The sequence below is a fragment of the Xyrauchen texanus genome, chromosome 6 (assembly GCF_025860055.1).
Source record: "Xyrauchen texanus isolate HMW12.3.18 chromosome 6, RBS_HiC_50CHRs, whole genome shotgun sequence".
NCBI classification, from domain to species: domain Eukaryota; kingdom Metazoa; phylum Chordata; class Actinopteri; order Cypriniformes; family Catostomidae; genus Xyrauchen; species Xyrauchen texanus.
In genome coordinates, this window is record NC_068281.1 from 42,182,992 (window position 1) to 42,206,741 (window position 23,750).

The 23,750-nt window shown below is 40.2% G+C and overlaps 2 protein-coding genes across 8 annotated transcripts in view; both read right to left on the bottom strand.

Moving 5' to 3' along the window:
• The window catches only part of LOC127644811 (gastrula zinc finger protein XlCGF7.1-like), a 367,559-nt gene that overhangs the window by 196,509 nt on the left and 147,300 nt on the right, over positions 1–23,750 (bottom strand). The window contains exons 1-3 of one of the 7 annotated variants that reach the window (XM_052128198.1): positions 16,992–17,351; positions 10,905–11,030; positions 1,245–5,086 (exon numbers count right to left, since the gene is read on the bottom strand). The exons of 4 other annotated variants lie outside the window; for them this stretch is intronic. In XM_052128198.1, coding sequence (XP_051984158.1) covers positions 4,158–5,086; positions 10,905–11,013 — 1,038 coding nt within the window. In that variant the 5' untranslated portion in view covers positions 11,014–11,030; positions 16,992–17,351 and the 3' untranslated portion in view covers positions 1,245–4,157. Of the gene's footprint in view, positions 1–1,244; positions 5,087–10,904; positions 11,031–16,975; positions 17,352–23,750 lie in introns of those variants that run through there. 2 more of the 7 variants (XM_052128196.1, XM_052128197.1) reach the window with 2 other exon arrangements.
• LOC127644821 (gastrula zinc finger protein XlCGF49.1-like) overlaps positions 17,970–23,750 on the bottom strand; it is a 51,004-nt gene continuing 45,223 nt past the window's right edge. The window contains exon 3 of the mRNA XM_052128219.1: positions 17,970–21,202. Coding sequence (XP_051984179.1) covers positions 20,538–21,202 — 665 coding nt within the window. The 3' untranslated portion in view covers positions 17,970–20,537. The remainder of the gene's footprint in view (positions 21,203–23,750) is intronic.

Consider the following 23,750-nt stretch of genomic DNA (forward strand, 5'->3'; position numbering starts at 1 on the left):
ATGCTACAGCTGGAACTGCCGAAGGGAGACGCGGGTCCACTCGCAAGGGGATCGTACCGCAGAATATACACACAGGAGGAGTCCGCGCAGGAGTCCGGACCTGTGGAGCACCTATTCCAGTACGGGTAGATTAAGTACCCTGTAGTGGACTGGGTCAGCGAATTCCTCCGCCGAATTACGGACCCATAGGGCTAGGGAGGAATTGTTCAGGGATCCGAATATATGGAATCTTCTGGGAGAGAAAGCGCACAGTTTTACCTTGACCGAGGGAAAGGGCACTAGGTGCAAGCAATCCACCCGGTCAGTTCATCAGCGTGTTTCAGAGTTCTACGGGCTCGGACCTGAGAAGACACGGGACGATACGGACTCAACCCTGGGATTGTAAAATCTCCCAAAGGTATTAGGTGTTGCCCAACCCGCTGCTCCACATATGTCTGCCAGGGAGGTGCCCCTGGCCAGTGCCCATGAGGACGCAACACTCCTTGTTGAGTATGCTCGGACCCGCGGGGGGCATGGCCTGGGTGTGGTAGGCCAATGAAATGGCATCCACCACCCAGTGGGAGAGCCTCTGTTTGGAGACACCGTTCCCTTTCCGCTGTCCGCCAAAGCAGACAAAGAGCTGCTCAGAACGTCTAAAGCTCTGCGTGTGGTCCAAGTAGGTACGTAAAGCACGTACCGGACACAGCAACGAAGGGGCTGGGTCTGCCTCCTCCCGGGGCAGCGCTTGCAGGTTCACCACCTGGTCTCTGAATGGCGTGGTAGGAACCTTGGGCACATAGCCCGGTCGCGGTCTTAGGATCACATAGGTGTCTGCCGTACCGAACTCCAGGCAGGCGTCGCTAACAGAGAACGCTTGCAGGTCCCCGACCCTCTTGATGGAGGCGAGCACGATCAGCAGGGCCGTTTTTAGAGAGAGGGCCCTGAGACCAACTGATCCTAGCGGCTCGAAGGGGGGTCTCTGAAGGCCCGTGAGGACCACTGAGAGATACCAGGAGGGGAACAGGCTTGGCCGGGAGGGATTTAACCTCTGGGCACCTCTTAGGAACCTGATGATTAAGTCGTGCTTCAGCTGATTTGGGAACAATTCGGCAAGGCCCAGGTAGACCTGTTTGCCTCCCAAGAGACCTCCCATTGCCTGCCCTGTTCGGGCATACCAGGGCAGGCAATGGGAGGTCTCTTGGGAGGCAAACAGGTCTACCTGGGCCTTGCCGAATTGTTCCCAAATCAGCTGAACCGACTGGGGGTGAAGCCTCCACTCTCCACCGGGCCAATATTGTCGTGATAGCGCGTCCGACATTGCATTGAGTTCGCCGGGGATGTGAGTGGCGCGCAGCGACTGGAGTGGCTCCAAAGGAGGAGACGACGGGCGAGTCGCAACATGTGGCGGGAGCATACGCCGCCATGGCGATTTATGTACGCTACTGCGGTGGTGCTGTCTGACCTGACTAGGACATGTTTGTCTCGAACTAACAGGAGAAACTTCCGCAGTGCAAAAAATACAGTCAGCAACTCTAGGCAATTGATGTGCCAGCGCAGCGGGGCCCCTTTTCAACGGCCCGCGGCTGTGTGCCCGTTGCACACGGCGCCCCAACCCGATCTGGAGGCATCGGTTGTGACCAGGACGCGTCGGAAAACCTGCTGCAGGGCACTCCTGCCCGTAAAAAGGCAGAGGTCTGTCCAGGGTTTGAACGTTTGGCGGCAGGCGGGGGTGATTGTTACCCGGTGCATGCCGTGGCGCCATGCTCATCTCGGGTCTCGGGACTGAAGCCAGTGCTGAAGCGGTCTCATATGCATCAACCCCAGCTGCGCGACTGGTGCGGAGGATGCCATATGCCCCAGGAGCCTCTGGAAAAGTTTTAAAGGGACCTGTGCGCCTGGCCTGAAGTGCACTCATTGGTGAGACGTGCTAACATTGAGACTGAGTCTAACTCCATGCCGAGAAAAGAGATACTCTGAACTATGGGGTGAGTTTGCTCTTTTCTAGGTTGACCTGAAGCCCCAAGCGGCTGAGGTGCCTGAGCACCTGGTCTCTTTGAGTGCATAGTAACTCTCGGGAGTGGGCCAGTATGAGCCAGTTGTGGAGGTAATTGAGTATGCGGATGCCGGCTTCTCGGAGCGAGGCAAGAGCTGCCTCTGTGACTTCCGTGAAGACACGAGGGGACAGAGACATGCCAAAGGGGAGTACTTTGTACTGATACGCCTGGCCATTGAACGCGAACCATAGGAAGGGTCGGTGTCGAGGCAGAATTGAGACGTGAAAGTATGTGTCCTTCAGGTCTATCGCTGCAAACCAATCTAGATGCCGGACGCAAGTTAGGATGTGTTTTTGCGTGAGCATTTTGAACGGGAGTTTGTAGAAGGCCCGGTTGAAAACTCGCAAGTCCAAGATCGGTCGTAAGCCGCCGCCTTTCTTGGGTACGAGGAAGTAAGGGCTGTAGAAACCCTTCTTCATCTCGGTTGGAGGGACAGGCTCTATCGCGTCTTTGAGTAGAAGAGTAGCGATTTCCGCATGCAGGGATTTGGCATGTTCGCCATGTACTGCGGAGAAGCGGACGCCCGTGAAGGGGGGCGGGGTCCTGGCAAACTGAATTGCGTAACTGAGTCGGATGGTTCGGGCCAGCCAGCGTGACGGGTTGGGAAGTGAAAGCCACGCATCCAAGCTCTGTGCTAGGGGCACCAAGGGGACGATTATTTTTTATGTACCCGGCGGTGCTTCGCAGCGGGGCGGAGCAGGTAGTATGGCATCGGGAGGCGTGAACGCATTTGCAGACTTTGCTGCTGCCGGGATGCATACAGGATAAATTAGCATTTACACCTCAAATGCGATGCAGTCACAAACGTTTTGACCACATTTGTATGTGGTTTTTGGGATGCGATCACAGTTTTAGAACCCATTTAGACCTGTATTTAGCACTGACCACATGTGATCGGCTCACCACAATGCATCTTATTACCAGATGAAAATGACATTTTACTGGTGTTATACTTTTGAACCAAACCGATTTCATGTAACTGCACCTCACCAAACATTGGCTTAACCAGTTCTTTCCCACTGCAATAACAGTTCTGCAATGCAACAGATTACTAATCTTTAAACCACTTTCCCCATACTGTCTGCTGCTCAATGTGCCCTCTGACCATGTGTGTTGTCATGGATTTATATACTTTAGGATTGAAAATTAACAATTAAATACATTTCTGTTACAACCCTTATTCCTTTGTGAAAACAGACCATTCCATAGCACACCGAGGGTGCTAAAAGTGACCTATCAACCTATTGTTTGAGGTGTATGTATATTGGAGGTCTGCAAACGGTCATGACTTGAGTACAATGGGGGTTAAAGGTGGTCTGCTGATCAGTCAGTTTAAATGTAGCAGGTCTAGTTTTGGTCACATGGTCAAGGAAAGGATAAAAGTGTAGTTTAACTTATGGTCTGGGCTCTTTTTCCTCTTCTTAGTCAGCATTCCTACAGCTTGAACCACTGTCGGAAAAACCCACCTTACAATACTCTGTCTGTGAAAGGGCTGTGCAACACTGTGAATTTATGTTCATTATCAATGCAACACTTGGATGGGATGGTTGTTTTGTGTCCTGTATTTATCTACTTATGCATTTTATTATGTGTTGTGCAAATGGAATGTCTAGGTATGTGACAATGTGACTGTGTAATGCCTGTGTGTTTAATAGTGTTAAAACTTCCTATTAGTCAACGTGATGACTAATGTCAAAGTTCACCCAAACATGAATTCTACACGAAATCCTTGAGGGGAAACTCTTCACCACGGGAACTATATAGTTCAAAATAGACGATTGCACAATATTTCACATGCAAGTTTCACTTTTCACAAGGTAAACGTGACTGTGCCTTTACAGATGCCACATGTTTTGGTATAAAGAACCAGAGTCTGTTAGTGGTCGAAACTGGTTTAATTTACATCACACATGGCTTGCCTCTAGATTTAGGATGTATGGCCCAGTTCGTTTGGCAGCGAATTGTCCATCAATTGAACATTGCAGAAAGATTCATTCCAAAGCCCCTTCGGTTTGAAACAACCCTTTAACATGTTGGTCATGACTGTTGTTCCATTGAAGTCCCCTTCGAAGGAGGATTTATCCTGTTTGTATTGCAAGGAATGATTCTCAAGATGAAGTTTGCTCACTGTGACATCTTTGGGCAGTTCTTCTTTAAATGTCTCTGTAGAGTATTTGGCAAGCTGAAACTCCTCCCACATTGAGAGCAGTCATATGTCTTCTCTCCAGCATGCACTTTCTCATGTGTTATCAGGTGTTTTGGGTGAGCAAATCTATTTTCACAATGTGAACACTTGTAAGGTTTTCCTCTTGTATGAACTATTTGGTGCTGCTTCAAGGTGCTGATTCGGGCAAAGGCTTTTCCGCACTCTGAGCACACATGAGCTTTCACACCAGTATGCATTTCCTGATGTTTTTTAAAACAGACCAACTGAGAAAAACTCTTCCCACACTGAAGACATGTGAAAGCCCTCTCTCCTGTGTGAATTCTCATGTGATCATCAAGGGTTTTTGTTTCACTGAATCTCTTTCCACACAGAAGGCATGTGTATGGGGTCTCTCTAGTGTGCATTCTCATGTGATCATTTAGACTTGCTATATTTGTGAAACTCTTACCACATTGGAGGCACGTAAAGGGCTTTTCTCCAGTGTGAGTTCTTATGTGGCTAACAAGGCTTCCTTTTTGTGTGAAACGTTTGCCACACCAGAGGCAAGTGAACGGCTTCTCACCAGAGTGAGTTCTTATGTGGCTAATAAGGTTTCCTTTTTGTGTGAAACTCTTGCCACACTGGAGGCATGTAAAAGGCTTCTCTCCAGAGTGAATTTTAATGTGTAAATGAAGACTTCCTTTATGCTTGAAACTCTTTCCACACTGATGGCAGGTGAAAGAATTTTCTGATTCTTTTCTTCGAGTTCTTTTTTGCGAGGATTTGTTTTTAGTCTGTGTGCCATTTAAAGATTTTCCTCCAGTTATGAATTTATCAGGTTCCTGATACTGATGTTTCTCCTCCTCTTCATTCAGTTCTGGACTTTCCTCTTTTGGGTTCATCACATCTAAAATAAAAATATGAATGTCAAAAATCAATACAAGAGGAATAAACATGAAACAGAAGGAAATAAGAGCGAACTAATTCAATAGAAGCAACAGAAGCCTTTTAAGTATAAACAGCAGTATTTATGTGATTTTGTTAATACTAAAAGTATTTTAAAGGTTTTGTTCTATTAATTCTTACTTATTAATTACACAGAAGTCCCAGGAAAAGATGCCGTCTGAAGGGCATATATATGCTGCTCCAAAATTTGAATATATTTTTCTGCATTAATGGTGTCCTCACAGATATGCAAGTTACTCATGCCATGGGCACTGACTCAACCTCATACCATGACAAACACTGGCTTTTGGATCTGATGTTGGTAACAGCCTGGATGGTCCTTTAGCTCTTTGGCCTGGAGAACACTTGTTTTCCCAAATCTACTTGAAATGTGCCTAAAATGTTTTCAAAAAACTAATTTCAATGCCCCTAACCAAAACATGCAGAAACATTCCCCTTTCAAACATGATTTGAAAGGAGAAGAACTCTATCAAGAAAGACTGAGCTGCCCATGTATCTCTTAAAGAGCCCATATTATGCAAATTTACAGGTTCATTATTTTATTTTGGGGGTCTAATAGAATAAGTTTAATGTTCAAAAAACTAAATTTTTCTCATACTGTACATTTCTACTAAACCTATTTTCATCCGCTGTTTAAATGCTCTGATTTAGCTTCTGTCTCTTTAAAGGCCCACTTTCTGAAAAGCCCAGTCTGCTCTGATTGGTCAGCTGGCCCAGTCAGTTGTGATAGGTCAACCGCGTGTCAGAAATGTAATGCCCCTTCCCATAACTGAGTTTCAGGCTTCCTTAACAGCTGTAAACACTATTGTAACTACAGTAACAATGGAGTTGGTTTTTGCCATACCAAATGGTGGGAAAGTATAGTGATTGTCATCCGTAGAATGAAAATCTGGTGCCTTTCAAACTAATCTGAGACCAGTCATTCAACAGCCATTAACCGATTATGCAGCAAGTCAGCTGAATAATCTTTGGTTGCAGTGCGGTGTAACAGCAGATTTAGAGCAGTTCTGTGCTCAATAGCCATGAATTCCATCTCGTGTTCTCATTATACACCAGCAGCTGAACATATGTTGAATGTGTTAGAAAGTGCTCCAAATTCATCTAATTTCACATTTGCGTAATTTCAGGTATGTTTGGCCATCACACTAGTCTAAAACATCTAAAGTAAACCCATGGCACCAGGGTTTTGTGGGTCGAGGAAGAGAAAAGATTATTTCACCATGTTTGGATGGAACACCAAGTGGTGGTGGTGTAGTGGTCTAAAGCACATAACTGGTAAACTGGTAATCAGAAGGTCACTGGTTCGATCCCCACAGCCACCACCCTTGTGTCCTTGAGCAAGGCACTTAACTCCAGGTTGCTCCGGGGGGATTGTCCCTGTAATAAAGGCCTGGTAAGTCGCATTGGATAAAAGCGTCTGTCAAATGCATAAATGCAATAAATGTAACACCAGAGCCTGCCAAAACTGTTGTCCACAGACACACTTAAGTGTGAAAACCCTAAAATTGGAAATAAATCATGGGCAAAACATGACTTAATTTTGGTCAAAAAGAATAATTTTCTTGTTCGCAGTTTTAACTAGAACAAAATGTCAAAGCTGTGGCAACAGTATTTTCTATTTATTTTTGTCCAAATTGTGCAGCCCTGCAATAAAATTAAATAAATAACACTTCAAAAGGGAAGAATAATCATGATTAATAATCATGATTAAAATATCAGGCAAAATAACCATCATAACAATTATCGTGCAGCCCTACTGTGAATAACACAGTATTATAGGATATTTTGGGGAATCTCCGCATTCTGGACAGTCAGTGAGCAACTGCCTCAAACCCAGACTTTTACAATGGTAAATGGTAATGGTCTGCACTTATATAGCGCTTTTTTTTTTTAACCTTAGAGGTTACCAAAGCACTTCACACTGTGTCCCAACCACCCATTCACACACAAGCAGCATTTGACCTTTTAACCACAAGTAAAGCTGAACTTCAACTGCTCAAATCCAGACAGGGTGTTTTTGAAATGGCAGACAAGCCAAGCAAACTATTAGCTCACCAAGTTTGAGCCGTAGCAGCATCGAGATTGATTCCACGAGTTAGGTCACCACAGGGAGAAATACTTTCTGATCAAAATAAAATAATTTTATTCAGAACTTTATTAGTTAGATCTTGGTCTTTTCAATGTTTAGTTATAGCCAATTTTACAAATTAGTTACCAATGTCAACAAACCCTCAAATTACTGTAAAAAATGTGAATTTAAACAAATTTACACCTCAAAAAATACAGTAGTTGTAACAGAATAATTAATATAAGTGCTTTTATCAAATTATAAGCTTTACATTTCCGCCATTAAATCCTCCAAAAAGTGACAACATTCACAAGGAAGACAGCTACCTTGGCTTAAAAAAGATATCCAGAAAGAATCATATATCATAAGGAGATGCACTCATTGCTCATTGGGGCTGCTATCAACATCAAATTTAAGTTGAAAACGAGCAAGTCAAAGTTATTTTATTAGGCAACAAAACATTAAAAAGTCAACGTGTATTGGTAGACTAGCTGCCTTCATCAGGGCATGATATTATTATTATTATTATTATTATATTAAAAAAATAATTGCAATAACCAATATTTCATAAATTGAATTGAAATGCTCATTCGACAGTAAGGCATTGATCTTCATTTGGGATGCAGATGTAAATTTACTGGTATTAACAACAACAACAACTTTAAGTTTAAATTAAGTAAACAAAAACATGCATGTTAACCATTTAGAAACTTCCATTATTAAATAATTATCTGAATGTGCTACACAGCTCCTGGTCCAAGCTCTGGTAATTTCAAGACTGGACTACTGTAATGCCCTGTTTGCCGGTCTGCCAGCTAGCAAGATTATGCTATTGCAGATGTTACAGAATGCTGCAGCACATCTGGTCTTCAATCAGACAAAGAAGGCCAACGTCACCCCACTCTTGATTTCTTTCCACTGGCTGCCAGTATCTGCCCACATTACTCTGGCCTTCAGGACATCCAATAAAACTGCACCCTCTTAAACTCACTCCTCCAGGTCTATGTCCCAACTTGCTCTATGCGGTCCACGAACAAGCGGTGCCTGGTGGTCCCATCGCAAAGAGGCACAAAGTCCATTTCACGATCATTCACTTTCTCTGTTCCTCTGTGGTGGAAAGAGCTTCCATCCTCCACACGATCTTATGATATGATCTCAGCATTCAAGAAGCAGCTTAAAACACATCTGTTCGGTGAGCACTTAACCAATCCACTCTAAATGCACATACTATTTAACAATAAAAAAAATCATTAAAAAATCCTTGTCTGTCTCTTTCTTCTGTGCTTGCATCTTTATTTTACTAATTTACAACCCCAATTCCAAAAAAGTTTTGACAGATGGAAAATGCCAATAAAAATAAAGAGTGATTTGTAAATTCCATTTACTCAGTGCTATATTGAAAGCACTACAACAATATATATATTTTTTAAAACATACACTTATTTCAAATCAGATAATTGCAACACATTCCAAAAAAGTCGACAAAGGGATAATTTAGGACAAATAACAATCTGACTATTTGAAATAACAAGGCAATGTATTCGTGTTAGAGTATATAAGGAGCCTCCAAAACAAAGCCTAGTGCTTCAAGAGCAAGGATGGTTCAAGGCTCGCCAATTTGCCAACAGATGCATCAGCAAATATTTCACCCTCTACTGTGCACAATATAGTTAAAAGATTCAAGGAACCCGGACAAATCTCTGCATATAAAGGGCAAGACAGAAAACAGACCTCACAGTCTTAAAAACCATCATGCATCTGTAATGGATATCATGACATGGGTTTGAGAAAACTTTGTTAAACCTTTGTCAGTCAACACCATTCACCACTGCATCCTCATATGCAAGTTAAGGCTTTACTATGAAAAGCAGAAGCCCTACATCACTTCTCTGGGCTCAGTCTCATCTGAGATGGAAAAACTGTAAATTAAAATGTGGACAAAGCTCGATTCGAAAAAGTGGAATCGAGCTTTGTCCACATTTTAATTTACAGTTTTTTTAAACTAGCAATGTTTTCCGGGCCAAAGAGGAAATGGACTCTCCAAGCTGTTATCAGCATCAGGTCTAAAAGTTAGTTTGTGTCAAGGTATGGGGTGTGTCATTGCCCATGGCATGGGTAACTTGCACATCTTGCACCATTAATTCAGAAAGATATATACAAATTTTGGAGCAACATATGCTGCCATCTGGACCATATTTAGCATTTAAATGGTTGTTCTTGGCAAATACCTTTAACAAATACTTAAACAAGTCATTAAAAAGGATAGTTCACTCAAAAACAGAAGTTCTGCCATGATTACTTGACCTCATGTTGTTCCAAACCCACAGAAGAGAGAAATCAAAATGAGATTAGGATACACGCGTAGCACTATAGTCTACTTTTGTGTTCACGAACTGGAGCAATAGTCCAATTGTGTCACATGTTTGCAGAGACTGCTCTTTATATAGGTGTAACAACATTTGCTCACACTAAACTCGACATGTGTCAAATAAGCCACAGACTGCTAAAAGAGAAGCAGTAGCACTGATCAGTCACGCTGATTCTTATATTACTATAGAATATAAAAATATTACGAAAAAAATTGCATACAATCTCATGCCAAATTTCATGCCCAGACACAGGCCTAGGCTATTTCAAAAATATAGTCAGCAATATTTTCATTATTGACATTTTAATCAGGCTGCTTGTCCAGTAGGGGAAGTAAAATTCTCTTTCACTTGTCCCAGACAAGCATTAATGTCGCGCCCTGCGCACACGTTCAGTGCATGAGCACTCTGCTAATGACGATAGGGAGTCATGACCATATCTCTAAATAATAAGGATGTGACGACATATTGAATTTCGATATATCACAAACCAAAAAAACTTAAGAAACATATCGAGGCAAAACTTGATATTCCGAAATCTGAAACATCGTTTTCATGTGATCATAACTTAAATGATCCATCAAACATCATAACCTCTCTATCACTTGATGTTACCTCTACTGCATTTTTTTCTACAGTTTACAGAGTTCACTCAAGGTCGCTAAAGTGCTTAAAATGCTTGAATTTGGCTCTTAGAAATGTAAGTACTGGAATACCAAGAAAATGGTATTTTTTTTTAAAGCGCTACAGATTAAAATGGACCATTTCTTCCGTGTAGTGTGTGTCCATCAAAGATGAGATCCCTAATGTGCCTTTTAACATAATTTCTCTTTCTCCTTTCTATTTACAATCAGATAAAATGTAAAAATAAATATGAATGTTGATCACAAATAGCACGAATACACAAAAAAATTAGACTTCTCTCTCATTAATGAATGAACGAACAGAAAAACCTGTGCGAGTCTGTGAGATGTGTGATAAACACTTAGTGAAAGTACCATTATAGCGCTTGTTTAACAAATTAATGTAAATCACCAGACAGTCTAGTGATTAATATCTCCCGCTAAGAGGTGCTAAGTGGCACTCCGTCTCCCTCTGCCTGGCCAGTGATTATGATAATGATGCTAACACCTGAAAATAATTGGATAAATCAGCTAGAGTAGAGCCAGATTTAGACTGTAATTGTGCCATCAAAAACTCTCACAAGTCATACATGTTTGGACTGACACGACGGTGAGTAAATGGCAGAATACGCATTTCTGGGTGAACTATTTCTTTTATGCTCCTCAGCAGTCATGAAATAAAAATCAAGAATGGACACCAACTTATTTGTTCCTCAGTATCTTCATTCTTCAGTCTGAATGGTTCAGAAATACTGATGTCTTCATTCTCCTCTTTAAACTCTTCTTTAACAAACTCCATCTTCAGTAGCATGTCAAGCAGATTTCATTCTAAGGACCAGAGAGTGTTTGGAAAGTTATGATGATTTGGCACAAAAAAACCATGCACAACTCATAACAAGCAGCCCTAAGTGAATATAATCATTTAAATATATGAACCATGAGTAATAATTCAAAGGGCCAAAACATTTTTTTAGTTTATTTAATATGTTCATATTCTTCTGCAGATGTTCGAAAACATATGTCAATGTTAGGAAGACATTATTATTCACCAATTATTCACTTTGTTTTTAAGTGGGGGGAACACTGACCAATCCAATCACAATGGAGACTCATTCGTTTATACCAGTGTTTCCCAACCATTGGCACACTTTGTACAAAAACAAAATTCTATGGCACACCACTAATCCCACATAGTCTAACCATCATAAATATTTTTCTTTTTTAAGAACTTGTCCATGTTTTCTGTCCACCTAAGCAGTGTTTACTTGTAATGTTTGAAATCTAAATGAAATGTATTCTGCAGCGCTGACACGAGTCATGTGAAAGACCCTTAACACGTATAAATATCACTCACTTTTGCACATTAATCACTGCTCTTCACAATCACAAAAGTGACCGATTATGGTTTCAAAATGGCGAATTTCTCCGAAAGCTGAGGAGTTTTGATCCCTGAAATTATAATTTTTTCATGCATTTATTTATTTTGTGGAATTTTATAATTTTCTACGGCACACTAGTGTGCCTCGGCACAGTGAATGAGAAACACTGGTTTATACAATACTTGAATTGTAATGTAAACTTGACTGAAAACAAGAAATGATGCACCCTTTTCTGAAGTAGTTATTTTGAGTTCAAATATATTTGCTTAAGTTAACAAAGCGTGCCCTATCCACAAGTCTACTGTATTTCGCAAGGTGGGCAGGATTTCCAGTTGGCAAGCGGAAGTGCAATTGGTTGCCGTTTTGTGTGTAGCCGGTCACTGGTTGCTTGCGTATCATGTGGTTAAATTCTTGCTTTTTTGAATCTGTGGTTATTATACAATTCATCAAATTTTAAACTCCAGTGTGACGCATCAAGCTTGCCACGTGACACTGGGCAGTCACATGAGTGTAGGTAAGCAATATAAGTCACGTTTCTTCACTTTAAAACCTTCCTAATTGGTTTAAAACATGTATAAACGATAAATGTTTTAACCAACGGTTTATTTGGGCATTTATTTCTTTTCTCTGGCTTTGAATTTCACTCCCACGTGCTACTTTTCCACCAACACATTACAGGATTACTATTGGTGAGTACATTCAAACTATTTTGATTGAGAATAGTTTAATTTAGTATTAGCATTATTTGTAAAATTATATAATTTTTATTTTATCTATTGATCTATGCTTTTATATACATTTGTTTATAGATAATAATTTTTAATAAATATAAAAATAATGAATAACAATACAAACATTTAAATAAATACAATCAACATAACCATAAACGCTACTAAACAGCATTCATAACATTCAGTTACATCGCATTTGTTGTAAACAAAAGCCCACAATGCACACATGTCATAGATAATAAACAAATTACAAGGCAAAATACACAATTTACAATAGGTATCAATGGAAATATAACAAGAACAAATACAAATGTCATAACAACAATAACAGCTACTAAACATCTGCCTATTTTATTTCACAGTTCTCCGTAATGCTTCAGTGTTTAGAACTCCTCAAAACGTGGGGCAACACACATGGCACTCACATGAATTTGGTGAGGCGCCTTTACTTTGTCCTGCGAGTGCTGGATAGACAGACCTTGAAGTGCCGCCTTGTCCTGCTGCCCTGGGACTTCGGAGGGGAAAAAACACAGTGGAGTGTCTAAGACAGGGCGGCCCCCTTTGGATAGACACCGAGGTGAGCTGTGCTCCTCTAGCAATCCTCTCATCAGGTTCATACTGAATTGCAGGGACGTGATGACTTTTCCAATTGATAGCAAAGCACATGGTTGGGAAGTGAGGAGGAGTGTGGAATTTGTTGTTCATTTTAGCTGAGCTTAAATGCATTCATTATTTACATTAAAAAAAATGATTAAAATAAACTGTTTATTTATATGTAAATTATATGTTGTACTTAATATGATGTGCAAATTTCTCACCCATATGTTGGCGGTGGACAATGTGGATGTTCAGTACAGCAGTGTCAAGTAGGTGAAAGAAGACTTTCTTTTTCCATTTGGTGGTTTTTCTGGCACACTCAAGAAAGCCTTTCAACATGTCAGCCTTGTCCACAGTCCCCATCTTTTTGTTATATTACAGCACACAGAGAGGCTTCATCTTTCTTTCTTCTGTGATGTGATCAACCTTTCCAGTGGCTGATATGGTGGATGGATGGACAGTGGTAAGAAGGTGAACATCCCTCTTGTCATGCCATTTCACTGGCAGTTGTGTTCCATTTTCTTTTCATTCAACCTGGTCCTTTGTTATTTTGCAGGTGAATGTTGGCATTCCATTCCTGTTGGCTCACAAGCTCCTGTGTCCAGAGACAGGAGGTGCTGGAACAGTGTGGGACTACTGTACCAGTTGTCCACATAAAGGATGTGACCCTTTTTCAAGTATGGAGCCAGAGATCCCAAGGCCTTCATAGTGCTGGATGTCGGTGGTGGATCCGGTGTATATGATCATGTCCTGCACGTAACCGTTGAACACATCACATAACACAATTGTTTGGTTTTTTTACCCCAAATCTGTGGTAAACTGGCAAAATGACAGACTACCCTTGAATTTCATCAGCGACTCATCGACACACAGATCCCTGTAAGGCACAAAGATGTAACGAAATGATGACATGAAAGCAGTGAATATGTTTCAGATTTTTTGCAGGGGGTCGTTGATGTTTGATTGTTGGAGAAGTGTAGGCAGCGGAGGAGCAGATGGAAGCAGTCCTGGGAAAACAAAGACCTGAACAATGGTGTTAGGACCATGGGGTCTGTACTCCAATAATCACGAAGTGAGTTTTTTCATTTTCACAATTCCCATTAGGAGCACTGCCAGCAGGAACGTGTACATTTCATGAGCATTTGTTGGAAACCACTTTGCGATCTTCCTTTTCACTTCAGGTGGTGTTTTATCCAGCAGCTCTGAAATGTAGCGGTTTGTTTCCTCAACAATTTCCTCAGAAAGGAACATCTTAAAACATTGTACTTCACTGAGGGATTCTGGAGGGTTTTGCACACCATACGTCCGGTCATCAAAGGCCACCCCAGGTCCAGGAGGGTTAAAATCGCTGGTTGTCCTCCAGGAGCAAGAGTTCGCATCAACTCCATTTGACAGTGAATTGACTTGGGCATGTGTACCTTCATCTTCATTGATGTCAAGGGCAAAAAAAATGTGTCCCCAAGTACTTCATTTGTCAGTTGTTTTCTTTTTCTGTCCATTGTAAAAGGACTTAATGTATGATTAAAATGTAAAAATTGTAAAACAAAACTGCTAAACAGTGTTGAAAAGTGAATGTGTGTCCAAAATCAGTGTTGAGGTAAAAGTGACGTAGTGATGACCTCACTTGTCAAAGGGAGGGGGAAAAAGGACCTACATTTTAGGTTTTTTTATTTATATACACAATATCCATAAACTTCTTCATTAGATAATGAAATGTAACATTCCGATTTCTAAATATATGAAAATAAACATGTTTTTAAACGTTTATAATCATCATATTATCATTGAGATAATGTTGAGTTTTAACAGGCTACAGGCAGGGGCGAAAATTTCATCAAAATGTTGGGGGGGACAATAAACATAACAATTCTCAAGAGCAATTTTTGAAGGGGACACCAAGGGGTTTTTTGTTGTTGCCCCGTTTGCATTTGTATTATTTTATTTCTTAAACAATTATTTTAAGAATATATCATTATATTATTTACAATACACATATTTTAATGATATTTTAGGGGGGGGACAACCCTCAGATGGGGGGTCCTGACCCCCGACTCCCAGCGATTTCCACCTATGGCTACAGGTGCAGCCATGCTTGTATATGCTGCAATAATCTGGGAGATTGTCCATCGGAGCAAAGAACACGCAACACCATCCACTTCTCCCAGTAATCATACAAACAAGTCACTTGGGAGCTGGGATAAAAACTGGAGTGGCATTCAGATGATCTAAATGCCACTCCAGTGGCAGTGAGTCAGAAGTTTACATACACTAAGTTAACGGTTTCTTTAGACAGCTAGGAGAATTCCAGAAAATTATGTCAAGCCTAATTTAGTTTCTGACTGGCTAATTTGAGTCAATTGGAGATGTACCTGTGGATGTATTTTAAGGCCTGCCTTCAATCTCAGTGCCTATTTGTTTGACATCATGGGGAAATCAAAAGATATCAGCCAAGACCCCAGAAAAATAATTGTGGACCTCCACAAGTCTGGTCCATCCTTGGGAGCAATTTCCAAAGGCCTGAAGGTACCACGTTCATCTGTACAAACAATAGTACACAAGTATAAACACCATGGGACCACACAGCCATCATACCACTCAGGAAGGAGACGTATTCTGTCTCTTTGTGATGAACGTAGTTTGGTGCGAAAAGTGCAAATTAATCCCAGAACAACAGCCGATATTTGCAATATTTGGCCATCATCCTCCCACCCATAATCAATAAAAGATAGGTGGGGAAGAACAATATCAACTCGCCGTGATCATTTGTGATCATTTGTTCACAAGTTCCTACCATTTTTAATGCTACATTAGTACATAACATAAGGATTGTTTAAGCTTAACCGGAAGTTCCGCCCACAAAGCGTCATGGGAATTTTGTGGATAGGCTCACTTGGGGTAACATAGGCTGTGTCTTGTTTGGAAGGCTGCGTCGTCCAGAGGTCGCAATTGTCTGCTGCATATGTCATCAAGGCTGTCTCGTTTCAGAAAAGCGAGTAGGGCACTTCATATTCAGCCTTCGAATGCTACCTTCTTTCACAGGAATTCGGAGGATGCATGAGGTGTAACCTTCGTGGGCACTCACAACCCACAATTCTTTGCTTCAACGGAAATGTCTAAAAAAAACAAATACGCCAATTTGCCTGTAAATATGATGTTCAAACGCAAGTAATGTTAATTCCCAAGTTGAAGTACCTCAGTAGACGGGTGTAGAGTATATATATGTTCTATTATATTAATATATAATTAAAATAAAGTATTAGACTAAAAGTTCACAAAATTTATTTTCTTTTCTCTTTACATCATTATAGCTCTAATAAAATGTACCTCATACATTCCCTTCTAAAGGGACTTTGTTCCCTTCTCAAAGTGCTCGCGCTTGTTAAAGAGTGGCGTGCAGCCATAGCAACCATGTGGCTATCCGTTTCTCCTGCAAAGCCATTCTCATTTAAACGAGGCTTGTTTATAGGACACTCGGTGTACTGCAGCCTTCAAAGTACGCGACCTGAGACTCGTTGTGACGGATTAATTGACAGCTGCTGTCAGACTATATGTTATTATTATTCCTCACACGGTCGCAAGACGACATGTACATGAATCTGGCATGGTGAGCTGGAACCTGCTTACGTCAGCTGTCACCGCTTACGTCACGAAGTACCGCAACAGCCAATAGGAAAATTCAACTGCAGTAGCAACCGTTCAACCTGAAGAGGGCAGCACTCAGACGTTTTTACACCATATATTGTAGAATTAAAACAACAATACACAAATGTCAAAAAAATTACTTGAATCAATGACCAGTACTAATAAAGCCCCATGCTTACAGATCATTAACTAAAAAAAGTTGGTTAAGGGTTTAGTTACCCTTTAAAAATAATAATAAAAAGTTGCATTTTATTCAACACAATCCTGTATTTTTTATGGCGCTCCATAAATATTCAATAACAATTTATGCATTTCTAGTGCATTACAGTGACAAAAAAAAAAAAACAACGAATTTTCCTTAAGGTGTTTCTTTAGCCCCGTTGTACCCAACAAATTAAATGAAAATAAAAGGAGTAAAACTCACCAATTTCATTACTTACAGCACGAGTCTTCTTTTATTTGTTCATATTTCAGTGGAACCTCCTTAAACAGGCAGAATCCAAATGAAAAACAATGTTTCTTCACTTCTTTACACAACTAAATCTCCATATGTAGAACAAGAGAAGAAAACTGACTTTATACACAAAAGTCTCTCAACAGACTGAAGATCCAGCCGTGTCGCAGCCCTTATGACGTCACAATATGTGTAGGAGATTCTTCTTCTCGTTTAATGACGGTTTACTCTTGAAAACATTAATACTGACACCTACTGTACATACCAGACATCCTGCACAAACGACGATCTGAAACTTAGACACTCATAAATAACATTTAAAGAAAATATATACAGAAACTATAAAGAGCTTGCATCCTTCAGTGCTACAAAAGAACATAAGCATGTGAAATCAGGAGTAAATGTGTTTCCCATCACCCCTAAATGCAAAGAGGTGCTCGTTAAAATTATAAATTACAAATATCCTAACGATTTTTTGGAGAGTTATATTTTATGTTGTTGACTCAAACATCTTTCTCATTTTCAGTCTGGATTTAGGAAACAACACAGTAATATCACTTCTGCTATTAAAGTGACAAGTGATTATATTGAAGCCAAAGACAGAAAGACTTGTACAGCCATTTACCATGATCTTTTAAGGCTTTTGACAGTTGATAATTGCATCTTATTAACGAGGCATCCTATTGGGCTAATCAAGCTGTTAGTTGGTTTGCCAGTTATCTTTCTGACAGATCCCAGTGTGTGCAGAAAGACAACTCCAATTTATCTGTGTCACTTGATGTAAAGAGTGTTCATCAAGGGTCAGTTTTAGGACCACTTTTATTCACAATATATATAAATAATATTTGTGATAACATTCCCAAATGCTAGATCGTCTTTATGCTGATGATACAATTTTTTACTGCTGTGCATCCTCTGTTTACACAGATATTTCAATAGTCTGATTTTGACTCTGTTTAGTCATGTTTACATCAACTCAAACTTGTTCCTTTTCAAGGCACCAAAATGAAACTGTTACCAATTATAAGTTGTCATTCAAGTCACATATTGATCACATGGTTTTGAAACGCAAACTAAAATAAGGTTTTTATTTCAGATACAAATCTTTCTTTCCTGTCAGTGCCAGAAAGAACCTGGTGTCTGCAACATTTTACACATACTTGACAAAAGTGATTTTTTTTATTTTTATGTATGCCCCAATACAATATATAGAAAAAAAATCACACACTTTTTCATAGCAACTTATGCTTTTTAACTGTTATGAGGTTATTAAACTCATCACTGCACCGTATTTGCCAAAGCTGAGCTGCCGCCTGGGACTTACACTGGTATTGTTTCATATATAAAATATATTTGTGCTGTCACCCATCTTTTTATCATCATATATCTCCTTTATATACTTCGCTCCATAGTATTTCCACAGCTCCTTTTGTTCCTCCTCCTTTCACACAGACCTTTCCATGTTTTTTTATTTGCAGGTGTGCACAGTATTTGTAAAACTTTTAATGTGAGACACAATAATCGGGATTTAAATTAAGCTGATTTTTGCTGTGAAGCATGTAGCTCTCAGCTGTCTAAGAATCCATTTGTTAGTTTGTTATTTAACAAACTAACAATGAAAACCTTTTACCATCATTAATTATAGCTTTTTTGTGTTAATTGATTTACTAATACAGTCTGTTTAACATAGTTGACAAAGGTTTGTGAGCACCTTAAATACTTTAAAATAAATAATATACAGTAGTTTCTTAAGAACCTACAAAATTAGTAACCGATCAAGTGATGTTCCGATAATTAACACATTAGACATGGGCTATATTAGCATCTGTAGTAACATTAACCAAGATTTACAAATGCTGTAAAGACATGTTGTTCACCGTTACTTCATTTGAATGAATGCATTAAACTAATATAATGGATAAAACAAACAATTATGTTCAGGACCATACAGTGTGTGATGTCTTTTTAAACTGGCAAATGGTAAAACGAATACCAGCTGTCATAACATTCCACTTTTATAAACGTTTCATACTGGTAAGCTGGGCTTGCAAAGCACATAAAAACAAGCTAGTTTTCCTTTTGTTCTGTCACAGACTAAATTCCAAAGATGAAAGAAAAATATGGACTACACTGAGGGAAATGTTGATGACGTAGTGGGCTAAAGCACATAACTGTTAATCAGAAGGTCTCTGGTTCGATCCCCACGGCCACCACCATTGTGTCCTGAGCAAGGCACTTAACTCCAGGTTGTTCCGGGGGGATTGTCCCTGTAATAAGTGCACTGTAAGTTGCTTTGGATAAAAGCGTCTGCTAAATGCATAAATGTAAATGTAAAATATGGTAAGGATTACAATATAAATCTTGAACTGTCCTACCGGCTAGCTAATGAACCAATTCTAAAACAGTTTTTTGGCCTTTAAATGATTAACATAGAATCTACTCCTTTCCCTTGAGTAACTACTTTCTGAGCAGCACCTTTTTCATGCAGCAAATTGTATTCTTGAATATTGCAGTTGTAAAGGACTGGCTGAGTAGACACCACTAGAATGAGTGCCTCACCCATTGCCAACATTCAGTGTAGCGGTGTACGAAGCTCCGCCCACATAGAGGTCAATGCCAAACCAAGCAACTTCCTATTGGTCAACGCAATGAATTCGCCTGTCAAAGTTCATCAAACTTGAACTCCATTCCTACGGAAAGGTTCATTTAGAAGAACCATTTAGGTTCATTCGGTTTGAAACAACCATTATTGTCATTAATGGCAGTCATTATTGTTGTAAATGGTAAATGGTCTGCACTTATATAGCGCCTTTTTAACCTTAACGGTATTCAAAGCGTTTACACTGTGACTCATTCACCCACACACTCCTACACCAATGACGGCAGAGCTGCCATGCAAGGCGCTAGCCTGCCATTGGGAGCAACTTGGGGTTCAGTGTCTTGCCCAAGGACACTTCGGCATGTGGAGTCATGTGGGCCGGGAATCGAACCGCCAACCCTGCGATTAGTGGCCGACCCGCTCTACCAACTGAGCCACAACTGCTCCATGTTGTACCTTTGAAGTCCCCATCAAAGGCGGATTTATCCCATTTGGATTACAGGGAAAGATTCTCAAGATAAAGTTTGCTCACAGAGACAACTTTGGGCAGTTCTTCTTTATATGTCTCCGTACAGTACTTGTCGAACTGAAACTCCTCCCACATTGAGTGCAGTCATGTGTCTTCTCTCCAGCATGCACTTTCTCATGTGTTATCAGGTGTTTTGGATAAGCAAAACTCTTTTTACTATGTGAACACTTGTAAGGTTTTTCTCCTGTATCAAATTCAACAAAGTCATTTCCACACTCTGAACACACACGAGCTTCCACACCAGTATGTATTTCCTGGTGTTGTTTTAAATTAGACAGCAGTGAAAAACTTTTGTCACAATGAAAACACCAGTGTAATTTCTCTCATGAATGGCATTTCATATGAGCTCTCAGTGAAGTTTTACTTGCAAAACTCTTCTCACACTGAAGGCAAGTGAAAGGCCCCTAACCAGTGTGGATTCTGATGTGTTTTTTAAGACCTATTTTGCGTGTGAAATTCTTTCCACACTGGAAGCATGTAAAAGGCTTCTCTCCAGAGTGAATTTTCATATGGAAATTAAGGTTTCCTTTTTGCGTGAAACTCTTTCCACACAGAGGGCATGTGTATGGGGTCTCTCCAGTGTGAATTCTCATGTGATCATTCAGACTTCCTATATGAGCAAAACATTTTCCACACAGGAGGCATGTAAATGGCTTCTCTCCAGTGTGAATTCTTTTGTGGCTAATAAAGCTTCCTTTAAGTGTGAAACTCTTGCCACAATGATGGCATGTGAAAGGCTTTTCACCTGTGTGAATTTTTATGTGGAAATTAAGGTTTCCTTTTTGAGTGAAACTCTTTCCACACTGATGGCATGAATAAGGCTTCTCTCCAGTGTGACTTCTTAAGTGTACATCAAGGTTTCCTTTACGTGTGAAACTCTTTCCACACTGAGGGCAGTTGAAAGAAATTGATGTTTTTGTTCTTCGAGTTCTTTTTTGTGAGCGTTTCTTTTTAGTCTGTGTGCCACTAAAAGATTTTTCACCACTTAAGAAACAATCAGGTTTCTGATACTGATGTTTCTCCTCCAAATCGTTCAGGTCTTGACTTTCCTCTTTCAGCTTCATCAGGTCTAAAATGAAAACATAAAATAGTAAAAACAAAAAACATCATGTATTACAAAAAAAATGAATATCAATACAAGTGGTATAAATGTGAAATGCTAAGAAATAAAATTTAAATTATCATTAGAAGAACAAAACAGAGGGTATTTATTTCTATTTCATGGGCACGCCCCAGACACAAAGTTTTTTTTTTTCTTTCATGTTTGATCCTTTTTTCTTTTAACATTAACTCAACAGGAAGTCCTGACGGTGAAGTGACTGACAACTTCCGGCTGATAGAAGCTAATGCGTGCTTTGTCTTTCACCAACTGGCCGTTGATTATGTAAATTAAGCTCACACCTGAAAATGACTGAAAAAATCGTCTAGTGTGATGCCGGCATTATAGTATATAAAACGAGCCTCCAAAAAAGCAAAGTCCTTTAAGAGCAAGGATGGGTTTGAGGCATGTACTTTGATAATAATGTTCCTTAAAGACAAATTGGAAGATGTTGGACATTTCAAACTCTACAGTGCACAATTTAATTACAAGATTCAAGGAATCTGGTCAAATTTTGGGTGAAGAAAGTGCAAGGACTAAGACAACTTCTGAATGCATGCAGTCTTTAATCCTTTAGACATCACAGTCTAAAAACCATCATGCGTCAGTGATGATATCATGGCATGGGCTAGGGAATACTTCCCCATTGGCTTTGTGCCAATGGCACAAACTTTTGTGATACTACAACAAAGCGTTTCCAAAATTCAGCCTTGTATGTCCTTACCATCAAATCTTTTAAATTGCCATGTGTGAACTGTTTGGTCCACAAAAAGCTTTTGAAAAATTCTGGGCAGCATGGCTGAAAATTAACTGACCACATTTTGGAGAAGATATGATGAACACTGTAGGAAATTGTGGCAGGACGGAGGGCGGGGTCGGGTCGTGATTCCACACACCCTGCCCCTAATCAGGCTAACTAGACTGCAAGAGGGATAAGGGCCAACCGAAGATGGCAGTGCAACAAAGAGATTTATAGACAGCTGTCTGACACCTTAGTGTTTGTCTTTTTGGTTCAGTTTTATATTAAACTATTATTTATATTGTCAGGCCGGTTCTCGCCGCCTCCTTTCCATTAATCCCTTTACAGAAATATTCAAAATAAATTAGTAAATAGTAAAATTGGTATCAGTGTATTATGCATGTGCCAAGGAATCTAAACAGACCACCCTCATGGCAACAGGGAAATTAAGTAGGGCCGAGTATCGATACAGCTTTCCCGATTCATTTCAAATAAATTTGGATGAATTCAGTTATAATATCCACTTTGCTTATGTATGAAAAATTCTTAGCTTTTGCTGTACATTATACTGGGGACCTTCTAATCGACTTCACCATCATATCATCAGACCTTTAGTCATATGTTTTGGACACTCAAGGAAACAGAAGAGCAGATTGGTGAACCCACCACCACTGAGTGGTGAGTTGGATCAGATGGTGGGGGAGGCTGCCGGGTAGACCTGGCAATCCTAACAGGATTGTGAGGGTTAACTGGATATGTTTGGCAAAGGCTTCTGTCCAGAAGATCTTCTACCACATATAGGAGGAGCTTGATCAACAACATGAGGGAGGCTGAGGAAATGGACTCCAAGTAGGCTTCTTTTAAAGCCTTCATGATGTAAGAAGCTGCTGGGACCTATGGCTTGAAGATTGTTGGTGCCTGCCATGGCAAAAAATTAAAACCTGTTGGTGGACACCATCAGTGAAGTTGTCAGGCTGAGGGTGGCCTTTTGGGATTGTTAGCCCAAGGAACTACATTTCAGCTAATAGGTAATGACAAGCCAGAAGAACTGTGACTATGCTAGTGGTGGAAACGAAAAAAGGGCTTTAACCAGGCTGATCTGACCTTGCCTGGTGATAAAGATGGGGAATGGAAGGAACACTTCTGAACCTGACTGACAAGTCCTCTCTGGAGGAGTTAAGGATAGAGGACTTGGGGGTGAATTAAGTATCTATAATCGCTGCACTACCCAGGCCCCCTCGTGTGCCATCACTGAAGTTTAATGTGATCTCATGTCATGTTAAATGAGATCAAACAACTATTCGACAATGTACATTTTTGTCACCAATTATGATCAATCGATAATGTCGACTAAAGTTTTCAGACCTAAACAGAAATATTAAAGAGCCCCTATTATGGTTTTTCATATATTACCTTTCATGTAGTGTGTTATATAGCTGTTTGAGAATGTAAAGAAGTCTGTAAAGTTTCAAAAATCAAAGTGCACGACAAATAAGAGTTACTGACTCCCAAAGAAAGAACCAATTCTGAACACATGAAACGAGTTGTTAGTGAATCCAGACACTTCCTGTACTAACCTACATAATGTGGTAACAAAAAACCCACCTCTGGTCTTCATTGGCTGCTCGTGAACAGCTTTGACCCGCCCTCAAACACTACACTAAGCGGTAGACCAATCACAACAGACTAGGACATCTGACCAATCAGAGCAGAGTATGCTCTCTGAAAGGAGGAGTTTAGAATGAATGCTTTAGAACGGATCATTGAACGAGTCGTTTT